The sequence below is a fragment of the Diorhabda carinulata genome, chromosome 7, assembly GCF_026250575.1.
Source record: "Diorhabda carinulata isolate Delta chromosome 7, icDioCari1.1, whole genome shotgun sequence".
NCBI lineage: Eukaryota > Metazoa > Arthropoda > Insecta > Coleoptera > Chrysomelidae > Diorhabda > Diorhabda carinulata.
This window is the reverse complement of record NC_079466.1, coordinates 220,237-237,215: the sequence shown is the minus strand read 5'-3', so window position 1 is coordinate 237,215 and position 16,979 is coordinate 220,237. Positions and strand designations below refer to the sequence as shown.

At 31.6% G+C, this 16,979-nt stretch overlaps 1 protein-coding gene across 1 annotated transcript in view; it reads right to left on the bottom strand.

Moving 5' to 3' along the window:
- The window catches only part of LOC130896186 (uncharacterized), a 184,039-nt gene that overhangs the window by 40,241 nt on the left and 126,819 nt on the right, over nucleotides 1-16,979 (bottom strand). Inside the window, exon 3 of the mRNA XM_057804104.1 lies at nucleotides 10,408-10,638. Coding sequence (XP_057660087.1) covers nucleotides 10,408-10,638 — 231 coding nt within the window. The remainder of the gene's footprint in view (nucleotides 1-10,407; nucleotides 10,639-16,979) is intronic.

Below are 16,979 nucleotides of genomic sequence, written 5' to 3'. Positions count from 1 at the left end.
TTTTGGTACACTAACTGAGGTATAATGATCATTGAGTTGTTTGAAATTTTCCTTCCGGGACAAAACACTTCTTCACACTTTTTGGTAATCAGTTGACCACCCATCCTTTCACTAGACTTGACCCCTTCGATATTTTCCTGTTTCTCAACATCAAACTTCGGTTACAAGGAGAATGAATTGAATAAAAAAATAATTATGGATACAAATGTTAGGTCAGGAACTTTTCAGACAACACTCGTAATGTAACAGAAATGAAAAATGAATATCTCATGGAAACTTTTGAATCTTAGAAAAAACCACATACCTATCGTATTAACAAAAGTATCTAACGTTACAAATAACGAGCAGTGAGTATGAGGAATTAGTATGAAATGAATAGTGGACCGACAGTTTATCAACACACCAAATGAAATATGATCTGATTCGATGTTTCGTGTGTAAATATGTCGAATCTACATTCAAATTTCTATTTAAAATTAATAAAGATCATGTATATATTAAAAACGTATCGCCGCTGTTAGTTCAAGAGCTCCAACCAAAAAAGTAGGTTCTGAAAAAAACGTACGGATACAGGTATTTTTTTTGAATATGTTCGGGGATGTCCCCTGAATGTAAATCCAAGTGGGCGAATCGCGCATCGTAAGACAAAAACTGTAGAAATCATTATTGTAGATAATAATATTTGCCATCTTTTTTATTGGAAACTTTTTTTTGTATAACGCATAGTGAAGCCCCCTTAAGGCGACCACCTGGATTTACATATTCAGAACATATTCAAAAAGAATACCTGTTCCCGTACGTTTTTTTACAAAAAAGCCCGGCTTTTGGCCTGTGTCTAAAAACCACGAAACGCCGGCCGTTAATAAAATTTCTGATGATTCATATGAAAGAGATAAGATCTTTTTCATATTCTCTTGTGAGCAGTACATCAAACGTGTTATTCAAATTAAACCGTCCATAAGCTTTTAACGGTTTTCTGAAGTTTTATTCTTAACGTTCTACTGGGAATAGAACTGAGAAAAAAGGTCGTAAATTTTTATTGGTTGCTTTACGTTGATAGTGAACTTGATAAGCGAGACCATTAAAACACTTTGACCTAATTAAATAAATCGATAAAAAACTTCGGCTTGATGTACGTTGAGAATAATTATTTGGCTATTAGCTCGACAAATGTTTTTCCAGAGTTTAATATATTAAATATCGTTAAATTATTATTAGTAGTTCAGCCATTTAAAAGTTTACTTTTTAGCTTGCTCTTTATACACTACATAACTTATGCTGGAGTTAGTTTAAAAACTAGATATAGATATAAACATACTTTCCCGATGAGGATCATATCGTTGCCTACAATTATTGATAATCCCTCTTTTTGACCAGAAATTTAATATATTTGTGCAAGCGTTGTCAGATTTCCACGGAAATATCAGCCATTTTGTATGCTTACTTAATATTCGGCACTCGTGTCATTGAATTGATGTAAATATTTTTCTGATAAATTGAGTATCGAGCTTATTGAAAGACAATACGCCAACGCAAATGAAAGTGGAGTTAGACATTGTGTACGGAGACTCTGCACCATCATTTACGATTGTAAACTTTTGGCAGACGAATACAAATGTATGTATCAGCGTCGGATTGAAGTTTGAGACATAGAAGAGAGTATCGACATATCAAACGAACATATTTGCCACATATTGATTGAATAATGATGCAAGTGTGAGCTATCCGCGCCTTGAGTGCCGCTTTTGGTCACTTTGGACCGAAAGAGTATTCAAAATTCCAGACTGGTATCTATCTGGACTGATATCTGGATCTACATTGATTTAAAATTAAAGATGATGAATGTACTATGTTTTATTGAATGTATAACTTTAATGTAAATTCAACTAATACCTTTTTATGATAACTGACAATTTATACAGAACACATTTTATAATTCGCCAATATTATATAATAAGTAAACACGTTATGGAGCAGATAACTTTCCATGTATACTAAATCACCCTTTTTAACAATGGTACCCAAATAACTACCTTCCCTATATCCTTTTCAAGCATTCTGCTGTCAAATATCATACCTTTACGGTCGGAAAGGTTTATGTGGATCGATCTGTTAAATCTGGAATCAAAGCCGGAGGATTCTCTAGTCTATTTCAAATATCCCCATTCCCGGATTATTTTGTTTGAACTCAAGTTCAGTAATCAAACGTAAAATCGTTTGAGTCTGAATATAGGCCGGCGCAACCGATCGTCGGGACTTATATCGCATCGTATATAAGAAGAGGATTTGATAAAAAAGAATACTCGAAATATGAGTTTTAAATGAATACTCTTGTTGGAAGTATATACATGGATGGATAAAGAAATTTTTATAATCAAAGATTTTTCCCCAAAGCAATTCAAGAATCATCTAAATTGATATGAAAAGGCTAGAAGCTGTTGGCTATATTACTTATTCGGAAACATGGTATTTTGATTGTTATATTGGTATTCCAAACTTATAATACTCTTCAATAAAATTATTGCTTCGACTATTATTGTTTTCCTTATGAAATATTATTAATTTAACAATATGAAAAGTGATTGATAAACTATTGATTCCATGAAACCGAGCATTTTTCATTTAAATTTAAAATTGTCAAGATACTTCCCAATAATACAGAAATAACGATTCACTTTCGTTGTTGTGTTTGGAAGTTGTCAAAACAATGATTTCTTTGTTATTTCGATATCTTCTACTGATGAATTACAAAATTTTTCACAATCATTAAGAATTTCTCATCTAGTGCCTCGTTTATAACTGTTCAACTTATTCATGTGTGGTTTACACCCGAAAAGGAAATTGGTACATGCATATCGTATCACTCTCGTATCAAAATAGGGCAGTTGTACAAAAAACATTTTATGATATTTGTGTTATAAGTGATTCTATTTTGTTCGTGCGTATTTTTCAATTCGCACTAACAAAATAAATCACTAGTTTTAACACACATCATAATAAATGTCATGAAAAAAATTCAGAATTTAGGTGTTTTGATAAAATGTTTACGAAGATAAATTGAAATTAAATGGTAAATTGAGTCAATTTGAGTAAATTATGGTTCATATTAATTAGAAACAAATTTTATACTTTCCATTTTTTTTTTCATGTTGATCCCGAATTTGAGTTTTAATTCGCGATAGTAACAACTTTTTGTATCAAATGTAATCAAAATGTAATGTATTCAATTGAATAGGCATGCATCATTTTATAGAAAGGTCAGCCTTGTTTGATTCGTATAACTCCAAATCTTCGAATTTAGGATGTTCCACACCTGGCCCATTTATAATTAGGAAAAATCATTGATATTGTCACATTGTAACCTATTGAATATAGATTCAATTGAATAAGTTTGTTAAAGAGAATTCCAGAGAAGCACATTTTTGTAACAAAATGGATCGTATTGAGGAACACTAAATGGTTAAATGTTTGTTTTTAAAAGAGTGAGCCTCAACGCAAATTCACAAAGATTTTGTGGACACATTAAGAGAATTTGGAGTACCATATGACATAGAGAAAACCACTTACAATAACTTTTGTTTAGTTGAAGTAAGCTATTATCATCTTATATAAAGTAGGAATGCACGTGATAGGTCTGTATTGGGTGGAGTCATCCGTCTAGGAAGCTCTTTAAGAGAAAATGAGTGAAACCCAGTACTAGAAATGTTGGGAATGTTGGGATGTCATCCAGGTTGTGTTATTGTTATTATTCCTGTTGTAATATGATGATGTGATATATTATTCTATGTCTAGTATTACACAGAAAGTAAGGAATGGAAACTATGATTCACAACAACTGAAAAAATTCAAGATGCAGGTTAAGGCCTTCATGATGGATCACATTCGTTGATATAGCACCTGATATCATTAACTTCATCTACATTGTATAATATAATTGTTCGTTTTTTATTTGACGTATTTACATAACATTGAAATCACTGTGTAATTTTTTGATTTCTAAAAAATAATTTCGAGTATAACCAAAGGTAAGGCCGAGACAGAGGTAAGGCCGTGCTGAGCGTAATTTGGGGTGCCGAAGGCGTATTTCAGTAAATTACCTGCAAAAGAGAACAATAGTTACAGTTGCTTATTATACCAAATATCCTGAAGCGTCTTTTGCATCAGGAAAACGCACTCAGTAAAATTAACTGTCGGAATAGCTCAGAAAGACTTCCAATTAGTTGTGTATCTACCATATTCTTCAGATTTGGTCCCCAAAGATTACTGTTTGTTCTAAAAACTTGCGTGGTAAGCAATATCAGTATCAGTGTTAAAAGGGGACGAATCATATATTTGAGACGCATTTAAAATTATCGATGTAAATACTTTCTTTAACTTCAATATAGACAAAACTATTCCGCATACAATCAGTTTAATCAAAAAACCAACCTTAAGGATGCACTTAACTACTTCACAGAAATCAATATTTCACTTGAAGTTATCAAGCCATATCAGAAAATTTAATTCATGTAATTTATATATGAAAATAGTTTTAGTGACAATCCTTTATTTAATTTGTTGTTGTTTCCATGCCAATGACTAGCGTTGTCTACGCACGTTAAGTTTAAATAAAAAAAATTGAGGAATAATTCAGTTCATGAGTAGATATGAAGTAAACAGGCTGCACCGTAACTCTTACCGTTTTGAAGAAGTGGATCCAATTGTAATCGTCCTAAAATTGGCCAACCAATATCGTAACTGATGATGGAAAATCCTAAGATATGATGCATGGTTTAGAAAAACTGCATTATAACATAACGATTATGTAGGATCCGTCTGTAACAATATTAAAAAGAACTTATATCCTCGCAAAGTATTATGACTCTGTGAAACCATAATAAAGAAGTTAGGTGCAGTTTCTCACTTTGAAAGGGGAATATTTTATTTCAATTATAGTCAATCGCCACAATTGTGATGAATGGAAGAAACTTTAACACAAAGGCATTCCAAAATTATTATTTCGTTGGGTATTATCGACTCCACTCTTATTGGAACGTTCTTTGTAGGAAGCATCTTGAAGTATTTGGATTTGTTAGGAAATGAAATAGTTTCAGCAATAAGAGTTGCAGTTGTTAACATGATTAATGCCTGTAGGTTTCGGTGTTGCTGTTCGAAATTAATTAAATAAAGTTTTCTAAGATAGATGGGTTAAAAGAGCAAGTACAATAGAGTAACCAGTCAGACATCTCGATGTTTTGAATTGGTTAAAACACTTCATCAACTCATTTTTTCATATAAACCTAACAGCAAATTATTGAGTTGTCGAATAAATGCACCAGGTAGAACAAATAGCGAATCATTAGATTTGAGTGGAAAAATATTTATTGACAAAGAAAGTGGCGAGCAAATAATAATGAAGCCAATGGTCAGAATTCACGTTCTCACTCTTTTTATTAAATCAAATTATCCTAAGAAAATTGTAGGTTTACATTACTAACTTAAATTGAGACTTTTTTGTGTAATGAACAAGTGTCAAATATTATTTTCAGATTATTTGTTGCAGAATATATTTCTTAGTTTGCTGCAGTACACACTATATTAACAAGAATTTCATGATATGAATAACACGCCTTGTTTCTTAACTGTTAAAAATATAAGAGACCATTGTTTAGTTTGTGAGAGCAATTAGGTCCTATTTCCATTATATTTTTTCTGAAAACAATATGATGTGTTCATCAATTCATTTTGACTGAATGTGAAATTCATTACAATTATTCTGAAAATACTTTTTTCATCTATTAGTTAATGTCAAATTTACAGAGTAAATTTTAAATATGAAACATCTCAATTTTCATGGCTTATCTCTATAAATTTGTTTGTTTGATGTTGTTTCAATTTTAGAAATCCTCGATAATTTGTATCCCAACAGAAATGACAATGACAAGGATTATAAACTACAGCTGTAAAAAAATTCATGTTCACGTTAGTTCCATTAAAGTATTTGTCCAGGATATACAACATTATTAATAAAACAATCATTATATTTCATTTGATTTTACGCCGCATTATTCTTCAATTTTCATTGTTTCATGTTTCAATATAAAATCAATCGTTATTTTGTAATCGAGTTTGAATAAAATCTCTTAAAAAACTATATATTAACTTTCTAAATTCAATAGGCGCTGCGAATAGGATACTATACACCACTATATGAAAATATCCCATTCGCATACATTGTCGATTAAGGAATAAAGTGACCGTGTCGGAAAGAAGCTAAAAACAACCAGATATTTCTTCTTCAGCCAAAGAAATTTTTGTCCATAAACAGAGAAGAGGTTCAAAATTCCTTCAGAGAATCCGAAAAAAGTTAGCTCCAAGATGACACTCCTGACTATTCTCTCTCTGCGAGTATTTTTTTTCTCAATTCTTAATATATCAGTCAATAATAATTCTCAAATCACTCCTAATTTAATAATAGTTAATAGAATGGACAATAGGATAATAATTAAAAGAAACATCTTCATCGATTTATATCCTAATCGAAATCCAATCAAGATGAATTTCACATTATAATAAATTATATCCATTCAAAAGAAAGTTTTTTGTAGAGTTGACAGATGTTGATTTCCATATTTGCTGACACAGTGAATATGGAAATATTGAGCGATATAAATACCTGTCACGTAACAATCTTCGTAGAATGAGAGAATCCCAAAAATAATATCCACGAAAGATTACAGTAGAAGTTGGCATAATATAGGAAACAGAATAATTGTGTCTGTTTTCTTGAAAGGAATCTTGAGTTTATTGATAAATATCTGAGTGAGCTCCGCTATTTTCAAAAACAAGTAAGTAATCTCAATTGCCTTATAATTTTGAACTTTTATTGTTCACAATTTCGAGACAATAAAAATATTCGAAATAACAATACTTATTTGAATGCTTTACTTCACTTTCTGCGTCAGATGAGGAAAAATTCAAATATAGTACCAGATACGGTTACTCTATATTCATAAATATTTCATTTAGAGCCTTAAAACTTCGTTTATAATGAGAAATAATTCAACGGTATGAAATGTGTCGGGAAATTTAAAAAAACCGCATGGCTTTTTGTATTGAAGTAATCGGAGATATTACGTTGAGCATTTACTCAATACTCAATTGTAGACATTCTTTTGTGTAAAATAAACATCTGAAAATTTGTTTTCAGCTGCTCAAGTTTTCTGTGGCATGATTTAAAAAAATATTGTAGTGAAGCGGTTTCGTTAGTTTTATTGACAGTGGACCATGAGATTTCTATTGAAATCTAAATCTATATACTAATATTATAAAGCTGAGAAGTTTGTTTGAACGCGCTAATCCCAGGAGCTACTTGTTCGAATTGAAAAATTATTTTTGTGTTGGATAAACCACTTATCGAGGAAGGCTTTGAGCTTTATAACATCATACTTCGACCAATAGTAGCGAAGATTCAATGAAAAATGTTGCAAAAACAGAGGAAATATATAAATTTTTTGTGTCACAATGGTAACGAATACCATACTCCTTCGAAACGGCTTGAGCGATTTTTATGAAATTTGATATGCATAAGAAGTAGGTCTGGGTATCGGCCAACATATTTTTTTTATACACAATTTTCACTTATTTTATTTTATCCAAACCCAAAAGGGTTGCAAGATGGTAATTCAATATTATAATTGTGACACGATAAATTCTTATTCAGTATTTATAATTATGTTTTTTTCTCAATTCAATTTGATATTGTATTTATTCTCGCCGACCGATCACTGATCAACTATCAATCGATCAGTTATCCCCGCCAGGTGTGTACCATTCTCATCTCTCATTCAGTACGGAGTAGGGATGAGAAGGAAGCCGGTCTCCTGTCTTACTTTTCGTTTTAATTGTGTATCGATTGTATAGCAGTGACTGTTATACGTATCATTTTGATTTTTCTGTGCAATTTATCATTAATTTCCGGTGTAATAATGTTTTTTCCAAAATTCATTAATAATTAAAAACTCAGTTTTTACTTTCATATAAATAAACACATGTTTTGAGTGTGCCGTCAGCATCGGCTATTATCGGCCATTATCGTATCTGTACATATTGTATTTAACATTTTTTGAAAATAGTTTCAAATCAAAACAGAAATGTTTACATGTCAGCAATGCCAGCAACACTCGAAGGAACCAATTTGAGTCATTGAACAATCAAATATAGAGTCATGAAAGATACAGGAGCATGAAAATCAGGCGAAAAAACCCAAATAAACAATGCAGATGTGCTTATGAGCACGGCGCAGTTACGTGAATCATAATCGCAAGAGGAACTAGATGAACAAAATCAACAGAGGAACGCGCAGATTCATAGTCAACAGACGTCGACGAATTGACCAACAACGCCAACATGTTCTTAGATCATTTACATCAGATTTATTTCTTCGACTAGCATTCCAGTATGAGCCTGACGTTGAATATTACGCTCCTTCTAAAGTGGTTATAGGAGAACTATAAGTTCTCGCATAATTAATAGTAAAAATATAAATAATTACTTCTGATGTTTAGAGAGCTATGAAGAATTTCAATTTGGAATATATTCGTTACTTTACTAAAAAATAATATATTTATACAATGTCCACATTTCGATTATAAGTACATCTTCACACACTTATAGTAAGTGAGTTATTTCTATTAAACTAGAAAAATATTTCCTAAATACAATTTATATGGCAAAACAATATTTGCCGAGTGAGCTAGTAATTCAGTAGCTTTCACTCGAAACACCTCCCAACAATGTAAATATCACTATTATATCGGCCGCACCTCTAATCCCTTACAAGCCGCTTCCGAGATAATTGAGCCATTCTATACTTAGAAGTATATGATTATTGAGAATTCACGTACAGTTAATCGTTTCAATGGATAAAAATTTATTCAACGACACAAGTGTATTCCAAAAGATGGAAACATATTTTGTGTAATTAACCAAAAAAGTAATTCACTAACCTAAGTTTTATTTTGTTGATAATTTCCGCAACCAAACAGTCAGGTACATCAATTATATATTACTCATCATTTTCTATTCACGTGTATAATCTTCTTACATGTGAAGGCGTAGTTGGGAGTAACATTGAACCCTCTTTCCCGGAGGTGGATATCCACATCACAAGGCCTCAACCTCAAAATGATGACCAAAGATGCAATCCCACAACACCTCTTGCAGATGATTTTTTGAGGCTACTTGCATCGTCTGCAGCTACTGGAAAGCAGGCACTGCAGCTGGGCCTCTTATGACAATATATCTGATGTTGCTCTAGTAGATATCCCAGAAGGCAACCATCTGTCCAATGTCGATATGAAGGATGACTTGAAGGCACAATACGTAGACGATTCATCACCATCTCCTGATGGGTGTATGCCATTCCAATACGTCGATCCAGATATGGACGAACCTCAAGAGAGTTAAATTATTTGAATTCTTTAATTTTGAATATCACTCAATTTCCTAACAAATGCTTTTATTAACTTTTGTTGTACTTATCTTTTCATTCGTAGCTTAATAAATAATAGACGATATCAAAGATGAAATCGTTTTATTTGAAAAAAAAAAAAAAAATAGAAAAACTGACCTTTATTTTTAAATCATTGTGTTTCATTGCATAAACAAGAATTTATCAATTCTTCTACTTTTCTCTTCTTCCTCTTTGAATTGCTTATTTCATTCTCTTTCTAGTTCATTCCTCACTCTTAAACACTATCGTTCCCAATTCTCATTTTCTTTGTTAACATCTCATCATTGAAGTACAATGCTTCGTTAGTATAATCAGAGTCAAAATTCAATCAGAGACAGAAATGCATTAGAGTGACGACGTTCGAAAAAAATTATAAAATTTGAAAGGGTTAATCTCATCAACTATCGGGTCTACAGAGACAGTTCTGGTATCATATTGTAGCAAATTTAGTTTACTTCAAAACGTATTGAGAAAGTTTTTTCAAATACTAGTCCTTAAGGGTTTTAATCTCCAAAATTTGAAAAAATCCGATTTTTTAGCCGTTTTTTCGATTCTTGACAAAGTTACGTTCGGCGCTCGAGGTCTCAAACTTGGATTATTCAATTCAATTAAATTCAACGTTATAAACAAGTCTGCCAAAAAAATTAGAACTACCGGATTTGACGCATGCTGTGATGTATAAAGTTATTAGACTATTAATAAGTAGATGAAATCTTTTTGTCGACAACGTAGCTGTTAACATCATATTAGTGTAATTACACCTCAATATCCATTGTGTAATCATCGTAGTCGCTAGGGAACCAAACAGTTTTTCTTATATTATGTGAGAGCTGAATAAACGTATAAGAATTTCTGCAATTTTTATATTTTAGTCAGTATCTAAAAAATGATTCTTTTCACATTAACAAACTTACCGCCGATTTTTCCGTAGTGCTTTCAGGGTCTACTTTGGTAACTTCAAATTTAGAATTATTATTGATTAAACCCATCAAAAATTCGAAGCTCCTTTTCTCTCGGATGTTCACGGGAATGGAATAGATTTCTCGGTTGTTCATGGCTTCATGGGAATCTGGAGGACCTAAATTTTCTGCCAATTCTGAATCATTCAAGGGCGACAACGATGGCTTCAATTCATTGCTCAGACGCTGGAACAAATTAAAAATATTATAATTTCATTAAGTAGACGATGATAGATGAGTTTTAGCAGGTGATAATTGAAATCCCATATAAAAGATGGAAACTTGGGACCGAGTTTTATTACTAAAGCAAAAATGGAATGATAAATGATTTTTAGGTGATTGAATCTCCCAGGGTTGTAGCAGATATTTTTCCATGTGGAATAAGAAAGAAAGGAAAATTTATTCTACGTCATTTTGTCGAATTTATATTTTTATAGATTTTATTGGCGATACTGTTATCGCATCATACGTTTCTATCTTAACTTTAGTTACAATAGAATGTTGTTTTGTTTGAGAATTTACTTTCATTGATTTATTCGCTCTGTTAACTCCGAATCTTTTCTTTCTTTATGTTTCCTTTATCCAATAATGTGACTGTAGACTTTATTTTTTCATTGTTTGCATTATTCTCTATAACTGATTTACCATTACTATTTGGTTTTTGTAGAGAATTACATTCTTTTGTTACCGTATTTGTCTAGCGAATTTGTTGTTATAATCTTGAATTTTATTTTTTAATTTGTTTTTAAGATTGCATACGGCATCAATTGCTCCAATCATTGTCTATAGTGACTTCTTCTTCTTCTTTGCGTATCTGTGAATACAATTCTTTAAATATATTTAATTTTTCACTGATAGTCTGGCCGGCCTCAGTAGCTTTCTACTTTCTAGGAACCTATTAAATTTACCATCTTTTATTCAACTTACTCTCTTACTGTTTATTTCAATGCCATTTTCGAATCAAATATTTTTAATCAACCTGAAATTTTACATACTTTCCCGCTTTTGATAGCCATTATTGATCCAATGAAAAAATCGATGATGATTACAAACTAATTTGTAAACATATATGTACAGAATTGTGAAGTGAAGCTAGTCATTATAGAATCCGTGACTGTCAATTGATTAGCTGACAAATCTGGTATTGAGTAAAGTTAAAAGTCATTGCCATGGATTCTAACATACAATGTGATAAACTACTAAAATTTATCAAATAATAGTTATATCTGCAAACAAGAAATAGAAAATGCTTTCAAAGAAATGACTACTAGTAGCAAATATGATCTAATTTTATATTCGGATGCTTCCAAGAATGAAACAGACGAAGGCTGAGCAGTTACAACGTCACAATTTCCAATCCAATCATCCCCTAATTCCACTAACTTACTACGTTCCTATAGGTGAACTATTCAGCATTCTACAAGTTATAAATTTCATCACCCCTCCTTATAAGCAGATTTCAATATGTACAGACTCACTTCAACTTCATCCATCCATTAAAAATATATTTATCGATCACCCTATTGGCCAATCTATACATGACTCCTAACAATCCCTATCTACTAGTTCCTATCATTTGGTTATCTTCGTAGTTAACGAATTAAGAGACCGACAAGCAAAAAGTGCTTTAACTCATACCATTACCGACAACATAACTATTCATAAGGACTTAAAATCTCACTTTAAAAGAAAAAACCAGAATAACGTGGCAGCAAAACTTGAGACCACTTCCTTACACTCTATACTTCACCCTCAAACAAGTAATTTCGAAGGCCTCTCCAGGCAAGATTTAACCAGAACGAAAAGGATAAGAATCGGTCACTCAAGACTCATCCATTGTCTTCTACCGCCAGACTCATTTGCACCTGCTGTAGTTCCAATTTGACTATAAAACACATATTGACTGAATGCCACAAATTTGCTCCCCCAAAGATTCCAGTTCCAGTTCAAGACCAATTATCGATTTTTAAAAGTCTTTATTTAAATAGGCGAAAACAAGAGCTTGTAAAAATCAAACTCGTGTAAATTTTTGTTCTTTGGGACCCTAGAAAAGAGTTTCTCGAAGTTACATCGAAATTTAAAATGAGTCGACTTTGCTAATTAGACGATTTTTGATTGAATGACTAATTAGAAAGACATCCTGAATGACGCAAACTCTCTCGTGCTTCTATTCCAAAGGAATGTGAATCTTTTCCATAAAATATAGAACAATTATATATTGATAATGTATTATGTATGTTGTATGTATATACTAATATAATTGTAAACATATTCCTAATCTTTTCATTGCGTTCTTTCATTAAAAGATCAGGAAATTATAATCAAATCTATCATTTTTCTAATCACCTTTTCGTACGAATAAGATTACTTGGAGTAATTAGAACAATTTCCAGTCACTTTCAGAAGTTATTTAAGCTCAGGAATCCCATTTGATAAATGTTACAATAGCTTCGGACGGTATTTGTAAGCCATTAGTTCATGGCCTCCTGCTGATTCCTTTCCGAAATCTGGTGTCAATCGATTTTGTTCCCTCCATCAAAACGTTGAAAATTGCCAAGATAACAATTGTATCTTTGAAAAGGGATGATAATGAATTTATGGCCTATAAAGAGAGCCAAGGTCCTCATACATATCCTGGATAATGCTCTCATAGCTTATTTATCTAATATAGAAGGGTTATAATTCAACAATATTTTTTTCTATAGGATTTCAGCTTGCCATATATAATTAAAATAAAATGCGTGTAGTTATATTTATATGAATAATATGAAGGTAGAGCAGTGAAAAACTAAACGTCTTCCTCTCAACAGCTTATCATTAAAATTTTATTGTTGTTCTATAGACATTTTGTGCATCTGCTGTAATCACCTTTACTGTATGTTTTCTAAAATTCGTAGTTTTTCTACTTCTAACATGACACAAACATTCAAAGATTTATCTTCAGTAGTTGTAGGTTTTCTGCGCCATGATTTGGATAAATATTTTACTGAAGCAGTTTCGTTAAATTTTTTACTAACTTACTGACACTAGACATTGTTACGAGATTTGTATTAGCACGTAAATTATCAAAGAATATTCAAATTAAACAAGTTTATTCAATCGTAGCCATCTAAATGTAAAATATTTTTAGTTGAGATACTGTATATGTAGCTATAACTCAGAAATTGTGGCTTTAGGTATAGGGAATATTACATGAAAAATAATTTCTTAAGGATGTCGAAAACCGAAAAATATACAGGGTGATCCGTCTGAAATAACAAAGTTCTGACAACAATATAGATACCACCATATAATCGGCCGTATCACAAGACTCTTGCGCAGAAAATTTATAAAAATCGTACAAAACGTCACTATTGCCGTTAATATTTTTCAAATACTCGGATTACATTCAGAATCGAAAGAAAAATATCAACCATAGTATTTATCATTCCCTGGAAATAATGCCATAAAAAATTGTTAGACATTATTGTCCACTAATCTACACTGCTACTTACTCTCATTTAGAGGGGTATTTCGTGAGTAATGTCGGTTTTTATATGTGATAATTCCTATGCCTCAATTTAAATATGTCATTAAGACTAGTCTCTGATTCTATGAGTACAATCACTCTACTTTCTTTGAATTATTCTTTCTTTGTTTATCGACGACGCTTTTATAATATTTAATGTCACCATTTTAGTTACAAACTGCTTGTTAAGAAGAAGGAAGGGAAAATATCTACGCTTGGACAAGGTAGTCAAAGCGTCGATTAGTCAAACACCTGCCACTAAAAATATACCTTGTCAAAAACACCCCTCTCAAAAGTTAACCAAGTCTGGGTAGTCAAATTCTAATCGAATAGTTAATGAAAAAGCAACAGTCTGAACACTAATAGAGGACCTTTGGTAACAAAAACAGATATCTTAGACAAGTACGAGATTTCAATGTAATCATGCAGTTATTTGGAATTGCCAGATATTAGAGCATCTTGATTAATAAAAACGGTTTTCAGAACAAAGTCGAGTGAGCTATGTGTTTGTTTCAGGGCTTATTACAAGACAAAGAGCCTTATAAACTAAAAAGAAATTTGTTTCATACCAAGGTAGCGAAATTATTGAAACTGGCATTCCAGATTATTTAATAATGAATAAAACAACAATTTTACCTAATTTAAGTGGTGTCATGTTATAATCTACATTTGCTTCATTAATTGAATGTAATGTGTCAGATAAAATGTGAATGTGAACAATTTAAATTTAAACACAAATATTCAGTTCGAATCACTTATTACGACCAAAGCGAGTTACGGGTAAAAACAATTTTTTTACATTCGCAAATTAATTTTCGATATAATTGTTGAACGAACGATTTAACCCAACAGGTCTTATTCATTATAAAAATTATTACATGTTAAAAAAAAAAAATAAAAAAACTAGCAATTGAATTTTGGATAGAATAACTATATTTTAATTAATATTCAACATCATATTATGATTTCCACGTTCTGTTTTTGCTCCGGATTAAGTTACTTCCGTGTTTACGTTTGAAATGGGAGTAAACAAAGCGTCAACGTACAATGCTAGTCGATCATAAAATGCTTGGATTTTAATATATAATTATATATAAGTTTATACCAGGCGAGGGCTACAGGCCAAATATTTGTTAAATTAACCTACAAATCCTTGTATAGCTTTCCCTATTTCTCAACAAGATACTAGATTCTTATAGAATTTGTAATATAACTTTTTTAAGCTTCGAACTCTAAATACAGGAAGGAAGCCATTGATCAAAGTACTGAAAACATAATTTGAATATAATATTATATGTTGCGGAAACAAAAGATGGGTCAATGAAACTCAAATATTAAGCATATGGATTGTAGAATATTGACAAGTTATCACAGTTCTCGCTCTTGTCAATTGATAATATTGACAAATCGATGGAGTAATAGTATTCAATTGCAAAGTCAAAGATCACGTTAAACTTAAATCTAAATGTATTATTTTGCTGCAAGTAGGTTCTGGGCTGCTATAGCGATGATGATTGCTTTGACAAACATTAATTGAGCCAGTGTCAATTTATTTTCTAAAATATTGGTTTTCTATCAAAGCATGTTCATTAGTTTTCTAAAACTATTATTTGTCTATTAGATTTATTTCAGAAATTTTACATTCTACAAGAAAATCGATAAAACAATTAACGTACTCGTTGTCGAGGACAATTATTTTTAGTTACCACGCGAGGACGATCAGGACAGTATGAGTTTAAGCACTACTATTTATGAAGCATGAATAAGTTCACGTAAACGTAGTATAAAATGACTACTAATAATGTAATAAAACTCTAGCAGATATCAATTACATCTAAAATTTGCCTTATCATCAAAGACATGTCAGGAATTTTGTATGGGTTTAATTAGAATTTCTAATTTCAATGGTAGAGGGTAAATTACTCGTTTACTTAAAATTTGAAGACAAACAAAGGTTTCACACATCTAGTATCAAAATTTCGGTTTCGTATGACTCGAAGAAGTAACCTAAGACTTTTAGTTTTGAGAGTTCAAAAAATAAACAAAGCGAGCGCTTAATTCAGACCTCTATTTAAAAAGTGGATTCAGTTAATCAGTAAATTATGCCCTTCATTACTAAGCTGGAATTTTTATGACCGTTGGTGGTATTCATACAGTTTACCAGTTGCATAGTATATTCTGAAATAAATCGAAGAAGTAATATTTATTCGGTTTAATTCAATTGGCTTTAGGTTATACGAAGTTTTTAGCTTTTACTTCAAGAAAAATTACAGAAACTGTTAACAGCTTTATTGTTGAGATGAATATTTTAATTGACTTAGTATTTCCGCGAACGATCATATTCAAATCAACCAAAGTCGCCCCAATTATATTGAAAATTTAGTTTTATATTAGTTTTACTTTAGAATACTTGATTTTCTGTGCAAAAACCATTTAACCTTTTCCATTTTTCCTGAAATATAAATTAATAATCATTAATCTGGTTTATGACACAGTGGTCGCTCTCTAGGGTCAATGCTAATGTTTTTGGCAGTGATTTCTGATCCTTCTAAGCTCTAAACTTGTATTTCAATCGATGAATAGTTAAATAAGTAGGGTAATTATTGAATATATACTTACTGATATACCTACATCGTGACAACAGTGTTTTTCATTAACCTTCAATTGTGATCTAAACGAACTGCAACCGTCATTTCATGCTTGTTACTCCTTATATGGTTTTCCAGAACGAAACTATATACTAATCATTTGGCAATAGCGCAACAGGAGTTCCTGAGCCTGAATCTTGAACAATCAGTTTTAGCCTGATCTGAAGATCAGCACCAGTTGAATTGATCCTTGTCCAGGGTGATAAAACTCTTTATCGGGTGTGACGGTAAGAACTGACAATGCCAGTTGCTTCCCGATCGTTCCTAATGATTGTAATAAGATTGAACTTCCATTTAAACCGCCCCCTAGAATGTTCTTCCTAGTGATTTTTTCGAACGTAATACGTTCATGACTATGGCACCATTTGGTT